Consider the following 20,471-nt stretch of genomic DNA (forward strand, 5'->3'; position numbering starts at 1 on the left):
AGGGATCCACATTTGGGTAATAAAACTACAGAAAACAAACAAAAAAAGCAAGGAAGTGATTATGGTGCACCATAGTATTCATTTATGCCAGGAAGGAGGGGCTGTGATGGATACAAACATGGTGAGGAGGTGTGTGTGGTGGTGGTAATGGGGGGTTACTTTTGGTGTCTGGCAAAGTTCTCTTTCTTTTTCTAGGTGATAGTTTCAAGGGTATTCACTTTAGTTTATTAAGTTATACTTTTGCTTTGTTTTATGTATCTATTTTAAAATTAAAAGGTTAGTAAATATGTGTTATTTATCTTTTATCATTCACCTGGAGCTATAGACATACAGCCCCATTTTATTCTAATCGACACAGTCATTTTTAAGACTAACATATTCACATCACTATGCATTTAGATACCAGAAAGGTGCCTAGAACCCCAATTCCCTGCTTCTTTGCTGAAGGGACTTACTTCCAAACTGATTTTCTTTTTCCTCTAAGTTTTATTTATATTGCTGATTTTACTGTTAAACTGCGGAGTCAGTAATATATAATAGGCTTACATAGCCTAATTTAATCAACATAGAGTGGAAAGGTGAGGACAGCTAACATATATTCAAAGGTTACTCCATGCCAGGTATAGTTTTGAGTATCTGGCACCGCTGACTTTTACTAGTAATCTTAACAATACTGTAAGATGTGGGCATATCTGTATTCTACAGATAAAGAAACTGGCTTGAGTCTACTATGTGCCTAACATCTGTTATGCAGCTTCTGATCATATTGTTTTAGTCATCACATGCTATTTATGAAGCTGAGGATTTGTCTGTATATTTTGAAGTGCAATGGACTCCATTGCTTACTGTATTTTAGCATGTGTCCACTCTGACCTTTAGAATCTTTTCTGTTCTTACACAGACTTCTATCTTACCCACCTCAGTTTATACATTGACTCAGCCTGATCCAGATCACAGATGAAGTTATCCTCAGTTGATGCCCCTGATTTATGTAGGATCATCTCTCTCTCTCTTTGTAGTTTCCCTCAAATTGATTTCAGAGTTTAGGCCAAGGCCTTGCTACTCAAACTATGGTCCCTGGACTGGCAGCATCAGCATCACCCAGGAGCTTGTAAGAAAATCAGAATCTCCAGACCACCCCAGACTTGCTGAAAGAGAATCTGCATTTTAGTAAGATCCCCAGGTGATTCATATGCACTTTTAAGTTTGAGAAGCATGGAATAGGGGGCTTCTACAAGTCTATGCTTCTGTGAGGGACATGGCTCTGCAGTTAGCATTTACCTTTGGTTCTACTGCTTACTTTGTGACCTTGAGTAATTACTTAACCTCTCTGTGCCTTTGCTTCTTCATCAGTAACTTGCCTCATAGGGTTGTTTTGTATGTGCTTAGGACAGTGCCTGGCACACAGAAAATGCTATAGAAGTGTTAGTTGTCCTAATATTGAATAAGCTTTCATGAATACTTTGTGAGTCCCAATTTTAGGTCAGGCAGGAGGAAGAACAGTTTTGAGAATTGACAGTGAACCACTTCACTGGAGAATGGGATTATAGAGGCTTCTGCTAGTCTGAGTGGAAGGTCAGGAATTTTAGGCCTGGAGGCTGTACTGAGCAGCTGGCAAAGGACTCCACCTTTTTAAGATCTCAGTACACAGAGTAGATAGTGCCTACTCCCAGGAATTCCTACTTAGATGGCTTGTAGATAGAGCTGTCTATGGGACATCAGCTGCTTAGAGGAGTTGGAAGAAGATTGTGAAATTGGTGTTAGAGGGACGCTGTGAAGATAAGTGGGAAATGAAAACACAAGTGTTGTGTAAAATAAATGAGCATCTCTTATTGGATAGCATGTGGGGAAAGGCCTCTGGCCTGGTCTCAAGTCTCCCAGAAGATGTTACATCAAATTGCTCATATTTTCTGCAAGCCTAGTTGCTCTCCTAGTCCCAGATGGCAGCGGGGAGTAGGGGGATGCTGTGCTCTCTGGCTAGACTGGAGCCTCAGGTCACATTCTGCGCACACGTTTCTCCAGGGCCTCCAGCTCAGTCAGTACCTCCTTGGGTAGATCCTGGTTGACCTGCTCTGTTAGGTAGCTCCTAATTTCACGAACCTCCTGTTCCCAGAAGTCCTTAGGGAGCGAGAACAGCTGGGCAGTATCTATGGCTCCCAGGCCGCTGAGATCCAAGGCGCCTTCCTTTGGCACCAGCCCGATGGGTGTCTCTCGGGCACTGTCCTCCCCCTCTAGCCGCCGGCAGATCCAGTCTAGAACTCGAGCATTCTCTCCGAAGCCTGGCCACAAGAAGCGGCCAGCCTCATCACGCCGGAACCAGTTGACATGGAAGATGCGGGGCAGCCGGGCCCCCTTGCGCCCCTCCATGCTCAGCCAGTGTTCTAGGTAGTGCCCAAAGTTGTAGCCAAAAAAGGGCCGCATGGCAAATGGGTCATGCATGATCACCTTCCCTGGGGAGGGGAAAGGATGGGTAAGGAATCTTCCTGCTTACTGGAAAAGAGAAGGGCACCTGACATCCAGTTGGAGGAAATTGTAAAATGTTCATGGTTCTGGAATCTCCTCAGGGTAGGGTGAAAAGGAATGGGGAAAGGGCTGGGCAGGAGGAAGGTCTGGCTCAGGCAGGGAGAGAAGAGGCAATGTGGGCACATGGGAGAGGGACCATGAAAGGTTCTCACCTTTGTGTTCAGCCGCAGCAGTGGACTCAGAGCGCATGGCACTGCCCACAAACACTCCGTGGTGCCAGTTGAAGGCCTCGTATACCAGGGGCACTCCTAGAAAACCAGTGAACGGGGTCATAGGCAACCCTTTTTATTGGACTCACTCCATCCTTTCTGGTGATTCCGACTCCTAATCTCTCTCCTAGAACCTCAGCTGTCCCATTTTCAAATCTCATGCCTACCCCATGTTTGTATTCTCCAGGGGAGAGCTCTGGAGACAGACAACTACAGTTGGCAACCTGAGCTTTGAGTACAAGAGGGAGGTGGGCCCTGATGTAGACTCAGATCCTTTACCGACACAGCATGGCACCCACACAATGTTTACCTTTGGGTCTGCGACCTCCAAAGATGATGGCATCAATGGGGACACCCTCTGGAGCCTCCCAGGCTGGGTCCATGATGGGACACTGGCGAGCCGGGGCACAAAAGCGAGAGTTGGGATGTGCACAGGGCTCCTTGTCACCTGGCAGAAGAAATACAAATACTATCACTTCCAAGGGCAATCCACCCCCAGCACACACATGCATGTACTCTTGCACAATTTCTTTTTGCCTCATCAGCTCCCTACAACCTCATGTGGTAGGGAGTAGGGAGTTAGGACATTTCCCCTAAAAGATCAGGTTATTTATCCATAATAGTACTGGCAGCTGAGCTGTGTGAGAAAAGAGAGAGGAATTGGGGTTCAGCAGGGCACTAATGTTTATGCCAAACTGTGGCCAGTGTTCAAAGGAATGGAGTTAGATGCTGGCATAACCCCCCCCAACCCCCGCAAAGAAAGGATTTCTTTATTTATGGGATATTTAAATAAACACTCAAACCTAAAGCAAAAACTGAATCTGTCTGATGAGTATTTCAGACAGTTGACTTTTCATCAGCACCCTTGAGCTATCAAAATGCAAATAGAAATTGATTTTAAAGCTAATAGAATTTTGCCCTAACTAGTATGGCTCAGTGGATAGAGCGTCGGCCTGTGGACTGAAGGGTCCCAGGTTCGATTCCGGTCAAGGGCATGTACCTTGGTTGTGGACACATCCCCGGTAGGGGGTGTGCAGGAGGCAGCTGATTGATGTTTCTCTCTCATCGATGTTTCTAACTCTCTATCCCCTCTCCCTTCCTCTCTGTAAAAAAAATCAATAAAATATATTAAGAGAGAGAGAGAGCGCACACGATTGTTTTTTAAAAAAAGCTAATAGAATGTTGGTGTTTTACCTGGGCCTGCCCAGTCCCTGATGGAGTGATAAGGCTCGAAGAACTCAGACAAGGATATAACCTGGGCAGGCATAACCTGAGGAGCCCAGGTCATTTGGCCCCTTCAGGTGCCCTAGAGATGCTTTGGGACCAAATCAGGGGCAAATGTGTACTCGTATGTAGGGCACTATCATGGGGACCCCAAATGGACATGGTGCCTCCTCTGCTGGAGGTTGCTGGTCAGACCTAGGGGGCAAGGAAGTCAAAGAGCTGGTTATCCCTGCCCTTTTCCCACCCACCAGCTCCTGCCTCCACTCTCAGGAAAGAGCTGTCCTTTACCCTCTCTCTTACACTTTCATCAGCCCCTAATTCAGGTCCCTAGCACGGGGTGTTATTCTGGGAACTGAAGCTGGGAACTGAACAACATGCTCTAGTTATAGCCCTGAATCCAGAAATGATGAAAGGGTTGGGGAATCAGCCTGTAGGGAAATATGAAATTTTCTTGGATTTCTCAGTTGGGTAGGAAGACTGAGGAGGGCTTAATGATGATGTTGAAGAAAATAAAGGGTGATTAGATGAGGAGGGTGACTGCTAGGCCAGCTTGGAAAACTTGAATATAGGCTCCAGTGATCACAGGGCCACCTTCCCCCACCATGCTCTTCTTTGCTCCCATCTCTTGGTCTCTGGGCTCTCTGACTGCTGAAGGCCACAGAAAACTGAAGGGCAGAGTGCAGGGTTGGGGGTGGGGGCAGGATTGCAAGGCACAGGGAGAATTGACAGGGTTGAGAAACTCACTTCTAGGAGAGGCTAAAGAACTAGTCTGATTTAGTTTGGAAGAAGAATTTGAGTGTATGTGTTGGAGGGACAGGGAAAGGGTAAGGGTTACAATACTGACCTGTATTTATTTATTTTGGTATTCCTCACCCGAGGAATTTTTCCATTGATTTTTAGGGAGAGTGGAAGAGAGAGGGAAAGACAGAAAAACATCAATGTGAGAGAAACACATTGATTGGTTGTCTCCTGCACGATCCTGACCAGATACATGCCCTTGACCGGAATCGAACCTGGGATATTTTGGTCCGCAGGCTGACGCTCTATCCACTGAGCAAAACAGGCTAGGGCAACAATACTGACCTTTAGACAGTGGTTATTATATAGGGGGATGGTGAGAACCAAGTGGCAGGCGGAGGGGCAGGCTTCCTCCCTTCCTAATAGGTCAAACTTTATGGATTCTGTTGTGAGCCCTGTTGCTTCTATAATAATTTTCAAAACAGTCCTTCTCTTTTCTTTTTTAAAAATACCTAGTTTATATTTATGGTGGATTTACTATGTGTTCAGTATTGTCCTAAACCCTTTGTATGCATTTAAAACTTCAACAACTTTATGTGATAGGTGCTACCCCATTCAACTGATGGGGAAACTGATACTCAGGAAGTTAAGCAGTTTAACCAAGTCACAAAGCCAGTACTTGATGGAGCTGGGATATGAACTGAGACCTTGCCTGGAGTTAGAAACTTTAAACATTCATAACCCCCTGTGCCTCCTGTAGGTCCTGGAAGATGCCTGTGGATTGTGAAGGATTTTATATCATCAAGGTGCTGAGCCCTGGGAGCTGTGTCATGACTCCCCTGCCCCACATACCAGGTTTCCAGGCCTTGCCCAGCCAGGAGGTAACAGTGACGCCAGGTGGAAGAGGCTGGTCAATGCCCTCCCAGTACACGCCACCATCGCTGGTCTCAGCCACGTTGGTGAAAAGAGTGTTACTCTGGATTGTGGCCATGGCATTGGGATTGGTGGTGGCAGAGGTGCCAGGGGCCACCCCGAAGAAGCCATTCTCAGGGTTAATAGCCCGGAGTCGACCTGTTAAGAGAAGTGAAAAAAAGGAAAGACCAACCAGGAAAAATTGAGGGGTCAGCCAGGGAAGGTCCTGCTTTGCCTCTCTTGCCCTAAGCTGGACCCTAGATCTGACAAGGAAAGGTTTGTGCCTCTGCCAGGATTTTCAGGCAAAGATGGACTATTCAGGAGAAGTTTCTTCCTGACAAAGCTCACCATGAGCAGTGGAGGGGAGACCTCTGTGCTCTTGTAAGAGCCAGAATAAAGAGTATGATCCAAGGACCACTCACCATCACTGTCAAACCTCATCCAGGCGATGTCATCCCCCACACACTCCACTTTCCAGCCTGGCAGTGCTGGCCGCATCATGGCCAGGTTTGTCTTGCCACAGGCACTGGGGAAGGCGGCTGCCACATAGCGCTTCTTCCCCGCAGGGCTGGTGATCCCCAGGATCTGCATGTTGGGGAGAAAGGGAACGAGGGGGAAGTCACCAAAGGTCAGGGCATGATCTGCACAGGAAGGGCAGCTACAGATTAACAGGGAGGACTGATGTTTATTCACTTAATAGGTGCATTGCCTTGCTACTGGGCCAGGGGTGGCAGTAAGGGAAGCCCCCCAACATTTAGCAGCTTGGGGTCAAAGCTTTGGGCTTTTGGCAGAGTCCCTGCCCACCAGCCTGGCACCTGGCAGTGGGGAGGCAAGGCTGCGGCAGACTGGCCAGGCCCCACCACTGCCTTGCCCCCCACAGCTGCCCAGTCCTCACCAGGCCCTCACCAGCATGTGCTCCGCTAGCCAGCCCTCATCCCTGGCCAGCCGAGAGGCGATGCGAAGGGCAAAGCACTTCTTGCCCAGCAGGGAGTTGCCACCATAGCCGCTGCCGAAGGAGACGATTTCCCGCTGGTCAGGCACGTGGCCAATCAGGGTTTTCTCTGGGTTGCAAGGCCATTGGCTCACCGGCTCCCCTGGGGACAATGGGGTCATGGGGCTGCTAGCAGGAGCATCAGAAACTGGGGTTAGAGGGATCAGGGGTTGGCAGGATAGACACTTGAGAGCAAAGGTGGTGCCAATGGATGGTTGAAGTTCCCCACCTCATAATATCCATCAGCTCTCTGTTCTTAGAGACTTTCTCAATCTTGTGCAAACTGCTCTGCAAACAGCCTCATCCCCAATCCAGACCTGCTGGACTGGGTCTAGGGAATTAGGTGTCTCATTAATTAGGATGGGAAGGATTTGGGGTTCCCTTTGAGTGTAAACAGGCCTTTGTATCTTCCCAGGACAGAGCAGGGGCTCACCTTGCCCAGTCAGGGGCCGACCCACGGAGTGCAGACACTTGACAAAGTCACCATCTCCGAGGGCTTGAAGCACAGGCGTCCCCAGCCGGGTCATAATACGCATGCTTGCCACCACGTAGGCCGAGTCAGTGAGCTGCACGCCGATGCGGGACAGTGGGGAGCCCACAGGACCCATGCTGAATGGAAGCACATACATGGTTCGGCCTGTGGGGGGAAATGTCACTTTGAGGAAGGGTTCCAACCTGTTAATACCACCAGTGCCCTTGCCTCTGTATCCCTGCCCTGATTACCCTGCATGCAGCCTGGAAACCTCTCATCCACAGCTTGTTGGAACTCAGCTGGGGACATCCAGTTGCCCAGCTGCCCACGGGCCCCACCAGTCGGGATGGGCACCGTGTCTCGTTGAGATGGAGTCACAATCACTGTCTTGCTCTCTACTCGTGCCACATCCTTGGGGTCTGTGCGGGCCAGCCAGCTGCGGGAGAGAGGATTATCAGGAAGATGATGGCCAGCAGGTCTCCCTCATCCCCAGACCCACTCTTTCAAGTCCAACTTTGATTCCAGGTCTTCTGTTTTCCCCATCCATTTGCACCTCAATCTTCCTCCAGGTTATGTCCCATTTAAGGGGACACATGAAGGGGAGCCAGCTGCTGATATTATTGCAGGCTTAGCCCAAGCCCATATTTAATTATGTAGTTCTTGTGGTCCCCAGCCCTCTAAAGGCCCCTTTTCCTGGCAAAAACTCCCTGAACTTGTGAGAAAAAGAAAAGAAAAAGCTTTTATTTGTATCTGCTTCTTTATTTAACATAAAAATACAGACCACTCCCAGTGAATCCTGACTTTGTTTCCTCTAAAGCTCCTATTCTTGCTCATTCCAGTGAGATGGTCTAGTTAAATCTCATTTTGTCTTAGTAAAGACAAAGTGAGTGGCCTCAGTCCAAGCAGCTGCCCCCATCTTGTGGGTCGCTGGGCTCGGGGCTTACCAGTTACTGTACTTGGGGAGCTTTCGGATGAGTCCCTGCTGCTCCAGCAGGGCCAGTGTGGCAGAGTTCTCTGCCTCAGTCCCATCACAGATGTGGATGCCCTCTGGTTGGCACAGACGTGCACTACGCTCCACAAAGTCTCGAACCCCAGCAGGCAGCTGGCCCAGATCTCCACTGAGAACTCGCAGGGTCTGGATGCTGCGCTGTGATGACCAGCCACAGGGGCTCAGCTTATGCCAGCTAAGCCTGTGAGAGAAAAAAAGAGGTAATGAGCCAGGATAGGCAAGTCAAGAGGATAGGAGGCTGGGGCTGCTAGGGAGCATGCTAAAGCAAGCCTGGGTGCAGGTCTCATGAAGAGCAGGCTGGAGTAGGTGAGTGGGATGGGTTCAGGCGACATGTATCTTGTGGCCTTTATGAGGCTTAGGGTGTCTCCTGGTCAGCAATGGGCAGGTATTGCCAGATGACCATAAAGGCTGTGTAGAAGTACATGTATAGGCATGCTAATGTTAGTGCAGGCTTAGTCCATGCCCATGTTTAACTAGGTCTGGTCAATGTTTAGAAATGAACAGGTGCCCAGGGCCCAAGTGTGGAAACTGTGCCAAGGTGACAGCTTCATGTTTGGTATTGGAAGCTCTCATCCCTGTTCTTTCCATTCCCGTTTACTTTTGTCAAAGTTAAAAAGGCAGCTATTTTTATTTATTTATTTCTTCTGGTGTGCATGCTGTAAGACTGTGAAAACCTCATGTAAAGAACCTGTTCTTTGAGATGGTACAGTCCCGGTTTCTAGATTAGGACTCTTGCACAGAGAGTAGGTGATCAGATGTTGGGGTTTCAGGCATCAGATCTGCTGCCGCCCACCTGGTCCAAAAGGATTGCAAAAATATTGCCATTGGGTAGTTACTTTTGAACCATGTGAAAGGCTGACTATTGGGAAATGTCACTGGCTAGGCATGCTCTGATTCCCGGGAGTGTAGGGTCCCTGTTGTCTCTCCCTTCACATTCCTGGGAGAGGGAGAAGCAGGGTCTGCTCTGGTTGGCCTGGACCCAGAGTGGAGTGAGCCAGAGAGACCAAAGGCCAAGAAAGGGAAGTTGCCCTCCTATGCACATGATCCTATCCCTCCCCTGGCTCTCTTTCCTGGAGGACATGTGCCTAGAGAGCTTTGGGTGTGGGTGGTGGGGTGCAACAGCAGACTGCAGGAAGCTCCAGTGCAGAGGGTGTAAGCCTGGGGAAGGGAGAAAGCTCAGACCATAGATGTGGGGATTGGAACCTGGCTGGAGTGTGAACCGGGGTGGCTTTCACTGGGCAGAGTGAGATGGAAACCAGTGTGGTCCCAGGGGCAAAGGAGGAGGGTGCCTGGGACCTGGGTCTGTTCTCGCCTCAGAGAGGCTTTCCCTGAGCACTGATTTTAAAGGTACACAGTCTGGGGAGAGCCACTGCAAGGAAGCCTGGGGAGGCTCCACCACTCCTTCCAGTCTTCTAACTAGGACCTGCTCCTTTTTCTTTGCTCCAGAGACCACCTATGTGGGCTGGCCAACTGAACCAGCTGTGGGAGAGAGATGGGGTCAGCTCAAATTCTGGAACAAAACCTGGGGAGAAGGGAGGCTACAGAGGCAAGACAGGAAGCTGTGAAAAGGGGGAGAAGGCAGACAAGCAGGGCCTAGGGGCTCCTGTCCTGGACTGGGGGTGAAGCCAGCCATATACGAATTGAAGGCAACTTGGATCCCTCCTCCTCCCTTCTTTCCCTGGCCCCAGGTCCCTCTCCCTGTGCCAGGCTTCCCACCAGGTTCCAGTGGGGGAGGCCGGGGAATGGATGTTTACATTAGGGAGCTGTGCGCCGATCCCTGAGCTCATGCACCCTTGACCCCAGGGCCTTACTGCTCCTCGTGGCAACCTGAGCACAAGAGTTACATCTGTAAAGGAAAGGGGACAGACTCAGAAAGGGGCTACGCGGGGGCGAGCGAGGAGGTGGAAGGAAGTTCTGAGTGTCATAGAGACCGCGGGGCAGAGATCAGCAGAGCAGGAAGGGTAGGAGGGGACGGAAACGGAGAGTCCGGAGCCGCTGAGGCAGCCCCTGATCTCAGGCAAGATGTCCGGCCAGAGAAGCTCGGGATCGAGAAACACTCGCCCCCTGCCCGCTGCCCCCTTGGATGGGAAGCCAGGCCGAGGCTGACCAGCAGGAGAGCACAGCTGGCAGCGCCACGGGGGTGAGCTCCGCGGAAGGTGCGGGCCGCCCCGGGCTGGGGGTCACTCACCGCAGGCCCGGGCGGTACACAGCGGCCATGGCAACTGGGCGGGGGCTGTGGGGTGGCACGAGAACGTAGCGGAGCCTGGCAGAGATGGAAGGCGGGAAGGGAGAGTGCGCGGTGGAGCGACAGGGAGCTGAGACTGGGCGGGAGGCGCTTAAAAAGCGGGCGGGCGGGCGGATGCGGGGGCGGGACCTAGCCGGGCCAGCGCGACCCTCTCTCCGCCCCGCCAGCCGGCCAGCGCTCGGTCTGTCCTGGGCACCCAGTCCCGGGCCCGCCCAGCTGCGCCCCACCCCCGCATCCTAGCCCTCAAACCCCTCTCTCCCATTGGGGGACGGGCTGCTCTCCTCGAGGCTCCGCCCCGCCCTGCCCACTGCACATGATGTAACTTTGAGGACTCTTGCTCCGGGTAGATAGTGACGGGAGACACTGGGTGGCAAACAAGCCAAGGGCTGGAGTCCACGGGGCCTGGAAGTCTAGTAGCAGGTGTTGGGCATGACATTCTTTCTAGGGACTGGGTACTCTGAGCCCCAGGCTCTTCTGATTTGCAGGGTCTCAATTCTAAGGTCTCTTCAGTCCCCAACTCCCAAATCCTTGTTTCTTCTCCAGATGAGGCTCCCTGCTGCGCTGCCTTACCATGAAACAGTCTTCAGGCCAGTCTTCTTTGGGCCTCTGCCCTGGTCATGCTTTCCACATTCCCCTGGAGAAAGCATCTGCCCCACCCAACCATCATCATAAAAGTCCTCAGGTAATTTCTCAAGTTATGTCTCCATCCAGACATTTCTCTTCAATTTGAGACCACTGGGTATCACCCCAAATGCCACAGCACCTCAAACTCAACATGTCTATGGGAGGCATCCACTCCCCCTTTCTGATAATGGCACCTCCATGCTCCTCTTCAGTCTGTGTGGTCATGTGGGTCTCTTGGGGGTAGGTTCTCAGCTTGGCCAATTTGTGTGTTCCTCACTCTGACTTCAGCAATTGGGAATGTTCAAGGATGAGCATGAGGTCCCTCTCTTCAGCTTTTTCTGTAAACTTTCAAAATAAGCTTCTGTCCTGCTGAGGTTGCTGAGCTAGTAGACTATAAGCCTGGAGCTTCTGGGTGTCAGCTTAGCACTGCAAAGCAGGAACCTGCCGAGATGCAAGCCAGCATAGAGGAATGGAGAGAAACAAATTTGTGATTTAGATTATAGGAACCAGTAAGTTTTTTCTCTTGCTGAAGCTAACCTTCTTAATAGAGGAACGGGGGTGGGGGGGAGGGGAGATAAGAGAGAAACATTGATTGGCTGCCTTCTGTATGCACCCCAATTGGGGATAGAACCTGCAACCTGGAAATGTGCCTTGACCAGGAATCAAATCTACCACCTTTTGGTGTACCAGGGCAACGCTCCAACCAACTGAGTCACACTGGCCAGGGCTGTTCAAGCTAACTTTAAGTGCATTTCTGACCTTTGCAACAGAAACCATCTTGATTCTCAGATTTCTGAGTTCTGTGCTGGAACATAGTGAAACAAGCAGAGCTGGTCTGTAGCCTTGGGCTTGCTACTGGTCTTCCTCTCCCACCCAGACTCCATCACACACTCAACCTCATCTGTATGTATTAGGGACTTTTCCCTCCAGTTTCAACATTTAAACTCTGTCCACACCTACCCCACTGCAGAAAGCTGACTGTTTGCCCCTTTGGGCCTAAAGGTTTGCACACTGTTGGGCTGGTCAACCTACCAAAGGTCATCATCTCTTCCATAATCCTGACCTGCTCTCATGGTTCCATATCTCAGCAAATGGCTCCACCATCTAGCCAATTGCCCCAGAAGAATCTGAGTCTGTTTAGACAATTCCTTTTTTATCCTCCATAGCCAGTCAGACACCAGGACCTTTGGGTATACTTCACAATTATCTCTCAAATCTGTGTCTATCCCCATAGCCACTGTCTTAGTTCAGGGCTCATCTTTCACCTGGTTTCAGGTGATGGCTTCCAAGCCACTTCTTGGCCTCCTACTTCTCCAAATGCTACCCTCCCCCCCAACCCCCACACTAAGCTACCCTCCAAACTCTGCACTTATGGTCACATTGGAGAGTTAAGAGAGAGGGATAATGTTTATTGTGTGGACACTAGCTGCCATGCTCTGTGCCAGCAGCTTTACATGCATAATCTCATTCAGTTTCACAATAACCCCGTTACACGTGTGGATGCTAAGGCTCAGAGAGGTTGTCATTTGCTTAAAGTCGTACAGCTGGTCAGCTTGAGCAATGGAGCCTGAATCCACATCTGACTCTAATTACCAACTTGTTTCCCCCATCAGCAGCCTAATATTGTCCCCTTGATTCATCATTTAAAAAAGTGAGACCATATCACTCTCAGGCTTAAAATTCCTTCAAGGCTTCTTTCACATCACATAGTAACTGATGTCCTTTATAATCTGTTTTATATTTATCCAATGTTATTACCCCATCTCCTTACTTGCCACTTTCCACCTACATATGGAATTCTGCAGTTTCCAGAGAACTTCTGTGAACTCTTTCTGCCCTTCAGACTTAAACATCACCACCTACATGAAGTCAGTTTGCCCTTTAGAATTAACATCTACCTCATCTCTGTTGTTCTATACTGTGTACTATGCCTATAGTTTTGTACTTATCATATTTTATTTACTAGTAGTTGTTTTTGTATCTCCATTATGCTCACTACAATATTAACTCTTTGAAAAAAGCATTCAAATTTTAGTTTTTTCCTGGCTGGGGGATTCAGTTGGTTGAAGTGTCGTCCTGTACCCAAAAGATTGAGGGTTCAATTCCCAGTGAGGACACATACCTAGGTTGTGGGTTTGATCACTGGTCGGGGCACATACAGGAGGCAACTGATGTTTCTCATCAATGTTTCTCTCCTCTCTAAAATAATAAAAAAAAATCCTCAGGTGAGGATGAAAAAAATTAATCAACAAACAACAAATGCTGGCGAGGATGTGGAAAAAAGGGAACACTAGTTCTCTGCTGGTGGGAATGCAGACTCATGCAGCCACTATAGAAAACAGTCTGGAGTTTCCTCAAAAAATAAAAAATGGAACTTCTGCTTGACCCAGCAATCTCACTTCTGGGAATATATCCTAAAAAAACCCAAAAACCAATCAGAAAGAATATATGCACCCCTATGTTCATAGCAGCATTATTTATAATAGCTAAGATTTAGAAACAGCCCAAGTACCCATCAGTAGATGAACAGATTAAAAATGTCCCTTGCTGTGGGACATTTACACAATGGAATACTATGCAACTGTAAAAAGGGTGGATCTCTTACTCTTTGGGACAGCATGGATAGACCTGGCAAGTATTATGCTAAGTGAAATAAGCCAATCTTTGAACAACAAATATAACATGAGCTCACTTATTTGTGGAATCTAATACATGGAATGAATTGACCAACAAAATAAGACCTGAAGCATGGAGGCATGGAACAGACTGACATACCTCAATTTGGGGTTGGGGGGATGAGAAGAGGTAAACTAAGGAACTTATATACTTATAGGCATGGCTCATGGACACGGGCAATAGGGTAGTGAAGACATGGCGGGGAGCGGGGGCGCGGTAGGGGGTAGGAGGTAAAGGGCTGGAAGGAGGTAAAGGAGCTGGGAGGGGGGTGGTGAAATGGGAGAGACCTGTAATACATCAACAATAAAAAGTATATTTAAAATAATAATAATTTAAAAATTGGTCTTGTTTTTATCCTAGCTCCCTGCAGAATCTGTCCTATGATAGGTACTTAATAACTGTTGGTTGAATGAAAGAATGAACAAGTCCCACCCATGTTTCTGAATCCTCCCCCTCAACCCCTTTTTCTTCCTTCCTTAATTTTAGGTAGACTGTGCAAGGGGCTCCTGAGAGGATTTCCTTGCACTGCTGATTCCCCTTATCTGTCACACACTTTGTTCCCTGTCCCTCCTGGCAGCCTGGGCCACCAGCTGACCAATGTCCTGTTCATTGCGCACCACCAGGGGGCAGCGTGTGACCAACCTTACTCTGGTCTGCATTTCCTTCTTTCCAGGGAGCTGTGGACAGGAGTTGGGGTGGGGATATCGATGGCTCACAGACACCCTGTAGTGGATGCTGTGGTGTGCTGCCTAGATCCCCCTTCAGGATCATGGTGCTCATTGTCCCAGCCACTGAGTGTTGGTCCTGATAGCTCACAGCTGAATGTTTCCCTGAGAACTACCTGTGACTGAAGAAAACCGTCTTGTCAAATGCAGTGCCCCTTTTCTGGGATTACATGGCATCAATGACTGGTTAATGTACGGGTTCAAAGGCCTGGTCCCCTGGCCTCAAATTGAAACAACTCTGGAAATTCATCCCAGCTCCAGAGATCCTATAGAATCAGCTGAAGTCTCTTCTGTTGCAACTGTAATGCATTTCAACTTTTCCCCTGCCCAGTCCTGCTTCTCTCATTCCCTTTGAAAGTCTTCCCTAATAAGCCACCTGTGCACAAGTTTTCATCTCAGTGTTTGTTTCCAGCTTAAGATTTTCCCCAAACTCAACTTGTATACTCCATTAACTTCCTTATCTGACTTTGATTCCATTTTTGCCCTCCTCCACACTAGATCCAAAGTGATCTTTTTAAAAATCTGATTATGTCAGGTCTCCACTGAAAGCCCTTCAATAGCTTCTCATTGCTGGTATTTATTTATTTATTTATTTGTTTATTTTTAGATAATTTTTATAAGAGTTTATTTGAGGAAAAAAAACTTGGTTTGTGGAGGAAACCAAGATGGCGGCATAGGTAAACACCGGAGATTGCTGCCTCGCACAACCACTTCAAAAATACAACTAAAAGACAGAATGGACATCATCCAGAACCACAGGAAGGCTGGCTGAGTGGAAATTCTACAACTAGAAGGAAAGAGAAAGCATACCAAGACTCAGAGGAGATGTGGTGCGGAAGTAAAATACAGAGGTACAGAGGCGCATGCGGAGAGGGCTGGCGGCTGAGGACATGGTTGTCTTTTTCATTCGGGAGGGAGTCTCAAGCTCTGAGCTCCAGTTCCGGGCGAGTCTCTGGGGACCCAGACTCATACAGTAGAAACTGGACTGTCTGGCATCAGTCGGAACTCGAGGGCAGTTTTCTCTCGGAGGTGCTTGCAGCGATTGCCAGGACACTGAGAAGCAGGGCCTCTGAGGGCAGGACTGAGAGCAGCCATAACTGCTCACTCTGCCCTGTTGATCCCCTGGGACCCTGCCCTGCCCAAGCCACTGAGGCTTTTGCATATGAAAGGCCTGGCCCTTTGCAATCTGATAATTACCTAACAAACTGCAGCTGGCCCAAGGCCCCAGGGCAACTGGCATTGCGTCACAGCTGGCTCCTGCTAGGTAGCCTCAGGCAAAGGCTAGATTAGCACCTCCTTAGAGATCCAGGAGCCAGTGTGCCCAGTGGTCAGAGTGGGACCATCCAGATTGAAGCTCCTCAGATCCATAAAGGACACACTCAGGGGGCAGACTCAGTGAGCACCAAAGCCCCATTGAAGCAAGTTTTGCCCTGGAGGGGTGTCTCCAGCACAGAAGTTCTCCCACTGCAGACACAGCTGATTCTCACAGCCAATTGGCCTGAAGGTCAATCCCTCCCAGTGTTACCTACAACAATCAAGGCTTAACTACAACAAGACTGTGCACAAAGCCCACAAGGGGGTGCACCAAGAGTGTCTACCTCAGGTAATTGGGGAGGCTGAGCCACTGGGTCCTATAGGACACCTAGCTCAGAAAGCCACTCTGTCGACACAGCGAAGCATAAAAAAATGCAGAGACAAAGAAACAGGTCACAAATGACAGAAATGGAGGAAAGCAAACTACTGGATATAGAGTTCAAAACCACACTTTTAAGGTTTTTCAAGAATTTTCTAGAAACCACTGATAAACTTAATGAGACCCTCAAGAAATCTAATGAGACTCTCCAGGTTGTGATAAAGGACCAACTAGAAATTAAGCATACACTGACTGAAATAAAGAATATTATACAGACTCCCAACAGCAGACTAGAGGATAGCAAGAATCAAGTCAAAGATTTGAAATATGAAGAAGCAAAAAACACCCAACCAGAAAAGCAAAATGAAAAAAGAATCCAAAAATACGAAGATAGTGTAAGGAGCCTCTGGGACAGCTTCAAGCGTACCAACATCCAAATTATAGGGGTGCCAGAAGAAGAGAGAGAGCAAGATATTGAAAACCTCTTTGAAGAAATAATGACAGAAAACTTCCCCTACCTGGTGAAAGAAATAGACTTACAAGTCCAGGAAGCACAGAGAACCCCAAACAAAAGGAATCCAAAGAGGACCACACCAAGACACATCATCATTAAAATGCCAAGAGCAAAAGACAAAGAGAGAATCTTAAAAGCAGCAAGAGAAAGACCGTCAGTTACCTACAAAGGAGTACCCATACGACTGTCAGCTGATTTCTCAACAGAAACTTTGCAGGCCAGAAGGGAGTGGCAAGAAATATTCAAAGTGATGAATGCCAAGAACCTACAACCAAGATTACTTTATCCAGCAAAGCTATCATTCAGAATTGAAGGTCGGATAAAGAGCTTCACAGATAAGGAAAAGCTAAAGGAGTTCATCACCACCAAACCAGTATTATATGAAATGCTGAAAGGTATCCTTTAAGAAGAGGAAGAAGAAGAAAAAGGTAAAGATACAAATTATGAACAACAAATATACATCTATCAACAAGTAAATCTAAAAATCAAGTGAATAAATAATCTGATGAACAGAATAAACTGGTGATTATAATAGAATCAGGGGCATAGAAAGGGAGTGGACTGACTATTCTTGGGTGGGAAAGGGTGGTGTGGGGGGTGCGGGAAGAGACTGAACAAAAATCGTGCACCTATGGATGAGGACAGTGGGGGGGGGGTGAGGGCGGAGGGTGGGGTGGGAAACGGGTGGAGGGGAGCTATGGGGGGAAAAAGAGGAACAACTATAATAATCTGAACAATAAAGATTTAATTTTAAAAAAAGAGTTTATTTGAGCCATACTGACGATATATGCTCGTAAGCTAGATCTCAAATGTGCCCAGCTTCTCACTGCTCTTAGAATAAAGCCCACATTCTAAACTTGGCCTACAAGACTCTGCATGATCTTGCACCTATGGACTTCTCCACCCTCATCTACCACCATTCTTCCTGCCTTTCTTAGGTTCTACTCTCTGGCCCCATTGGTCTTTTTCAGTTTAGTGAACATGTCCACCTCTTTCCTACCCTGCCCTTCTCTTTCATAGCACTCATCTCAGTTACAATGGTTTGTTTTTAGGTAGGCCCATCCCTAACGTGGATTCAAATTTAGATTTTATTTGGAATCCTCAGGATTCCCCAGTAGAATGTGGTGGTGTGGGGAGAGTCAGCTACTTGTCCTCAGGTCCACCTCTTTTCCCACCCCTGACACCGTCTTGTACTGCCAGGGGTCTCATGTGCATGTATGTGGACCTCTCTGTCTATACATCCTAATTCTGTCCATAGCCTCCTGCAAGCAGCCACCCCTTGGCCACTTAGGTCTAGGGATGTGTGAACGGGTAGTTTGGTCTACCCTTGGGTGGGCAACCCAGGGAAGAGGTCCATGTGGGCCCTAGAAGCGGGCTTGGGGTCCTTTGGGCAGGGAATTCTGGAGTGTGGCCCAGAAGGAGACTGGGTGTGTGCGCAGAGGAGGCCTGGCACATAGCTGGAAGAGCACCAGAGTGGAGCCTTCCAAAGCACAGCGCCCAGGACAGGGGTCAGCAATACAATGCTGTTTCTGTTTCATCTGTAAGCTCCACAGAGGCAGGGGGCTGGGGTCAGTCTGATTTGCTGAGGTGTATCTAATGCTTAGCACAGTGCCTGGGGTGGAGTAGGTGTTTAATAAATATTTGTCAAGTGAATGTAAGGGGTAGACCAGAAAGAGGTTTAAGAATTTGTATTATTACTGAAGATCTAGATACCAAAAGTCAGAACTAGGAATGAGAACAAATCTTACAGGGCTCCAAAAATGGATATAGTGACAGCATCCTGGATTACTGACTCTTGTCTCTTCACCTCTCCTTTCTCTTTGTTTTCTACTCCACTTCTCTAGGCCCTTTGCCTGCTTGGCCCTCTTTCTACATGGTCCAGCATCCCTCAGTCCATATCTTTCTACTTTTTCGTCCTTTGGCAACTACTCTTTCTTTGTGACCTGACCATCTCTCTGTCTGCTTCTCTGTATTTGTTTTAGTTCTTGGTCCTCGATTTTACTTTCCTTTGTTTCTTTCTTCTACCACTTTTGCTCTTCTAGTCCTTTGCTCTTGTCTTTCTTGTTACTCTTACTCCCTTCTTGATCTCCTCCCAGAAGCTTTCCATGGCCCTTTGCCCAACTTGTCCCTCTCCCTGCTTGAGTCTAGATCCCTGGGGAACCCTTGACTTGTTCTTCCCTCTGTCCCAGGTCTATATCCACTGCCTCCTTAGCTAAGTCTTCCTGCCTCTCTTCCTCTGTTCTGTCATTCCTAGAGTCCACCTGGCTTCATCTTTTTCATCCCCATCCCCGCCCCCCCAGATGTCCTTGAGCCAGTCAGTGTCAGCATTCATCCCCTCCCCCCCTGACAGAGGACACATTAACTACCTCCTGGGCCACAGCCTTTCCTTTCCATGTCCTTGGTCCTTTCCTCTGGCCCAGCCCTCAGTCCTCAGACTCCTTTTCCTGCTCAGTGTCGCCTGGTCTGAACCCCTAGCAGCTCAACCTGCCTGAGCTTGTTTAGTCTGACTCCTTTAGCCCGTTAGCAGCTTAGCCCTCCCACCTCTCCTTTGAGCCCTCCAGTAAACAAGAGGATCAGTGCAGACCTGACAGCTGCTGAGGGGAGAGGGGCCAAGTGTCTGGCCAGGCCAGACCAGGCATAAAAAAGGGGGCTGCATTCAACATTTCCATTTCCTTCTTCCACCAGGAACATTCTGGGGCCTCTTTCCTGGCTATCTGCTTTAGAGCCACATACTATGGGCATGTGTGAGGGATTCCCTGTCTCTATGGTCTCCATTCTCATTTTGTGGCTTTGTTTCCAGGACTTGAGCTTTTTGGTTCTTCAACAAAACACCACTAGATTCAGGCAATCACACTGAGAAGCCTTTCTCCTTGAATGGTCATGGTCTCTGCTCCACAAAACAGAGGCTAGGTGTGGGAAGAGAGAGATGTCATCTGATCTAGGTCTTCTTATATGTGTGTGGAGAACATGGCAGGAGAGACCACACACAAACACACACAAAGGGAAGGTGAGTTCACTGTAGGCATTCTGTAGAGCAGTAGTTCTCAAACTTTAATGTTCATCAAAATTGCCCAGAGGGCTTATTAAAACATAGATATTTTTGGCTCCATCCCCAGAGTTTCTGATTCAGTAGATTTGAAGTAAGGCCAGATAATTTGCATTTTAACAAGTTCCCAGGTGATGCTGCTGATCTGGGGACCACACTTTGAGAACCACTGTCTTAAATCTCCCACCTTTTCACCCAACACCTAAGGCTGGGACTAGATTAATTTTTATAAATTATGGTCATTGGGGCTGATGGACACCCACGTCTCTCTTTTGGTTGGGAAATAGGATCTGTTAACCCCATGGGAGAGTTTAGGTGTCCTCAGAAGGTAGGGAATAGCCTTTAACTCATGGAGTTCTATTCCAGTACAGACCGTATTTAAACAGCTTCAGACAGGTTTAAACATCTTGGCTAATTCCTAGTATCCCTGTTCCAACTTCTACTCGGGGATGATAGCTCTAAGAGGTGTTAGGGGATTAGGCTGAAAATGTAGGTCACCCACCAACCATCTGGGAACCAGGATGAGTGAGAGAGGAAAAGAGAGGGACAGAATATACACAGAGAAAAGATGAGGGGAAGCAGAGGGCATATGAGGGCAGTCACAAAAGTCTCAGATGAATTGGTGGTGATTAGATTTCAGTGTCCCACATTGGCCTGGAAGGAAGAAGCAGAATTTCCCATTTTTCCTTCTCCTGTTCCTTCTCTGAAGCTGGATTGCCTGTCCTGGGGCTGGTTCAGCAAGAGTGAGAAAGACTGAGGTTTGGATGGTCAAATCCTGGCGATTCATCATGAAGAAGATGGCTTCTCTTTCTGATTTGATATCTATGAGGGTCATGAGTCTAGATACAGTGGGGATGAGGCAGGGGGAAGAAATGTGAGGATTCCTGGAAATAGGAGACACCCAACAGTCCAGGTGAGAGTGGGTTCCAG

General features: G+C 48.4%; 1 protein-coding gene across 1 annotated transcript; it reads right to left on the reverse strand.

The window, feature by feature from the left end:
- Positions 1-1,805: 1,805 nt before the first annotated feature.
- Positions 1,806-10,402, reverse strand: PCK2 (phosphoenolpyruvate carboxykinase 2, mitochondrial). Its single transcript, XM_036355024.1, has 10 exons — positions 10,267-10,402; positions 8,014-8,259; positions 7,321-7,505; positions 7,031-7,234; positions 6,513-6,700; positions 6,029-6,191; positions 5,547-5,765; positions 3,043-3,180; positions 2,676-2,771; positions 1,806-2,450 (listed from the first exon to the last, which is right to left on the reverse strand). Exons 1-10 carry the CDS (start codon positions 10,293-10,295, stop codon positions 1,996-1,998), a joined length of 1,923 nt encoding a protein of 640 aa, XP_036210917.1. The 5' UTR covers positions 10,296-10,402; the 3' UTR covers positions 1,806-1,995.
- Between the last annotated feature and the right edge of the window lie 10,069 nt (positions 10,403-20,471).

Source organism: Myotis myotis, unplaced genomic scaffold (genome assembly GCF_014108235.1).
Source record: "Myotis myotis isolate mMyoMyo1 unplaced genomic scaffold, mMyoMyo1.p scaffold_m19_p_1, whole genome shotgun sequence".
Lineage (NCBI taxonomy): Eukaryota > Metazoa > Chordata > Mammalia > Chiroptera > Vespertilionidae > Myotis > Myotis myotis.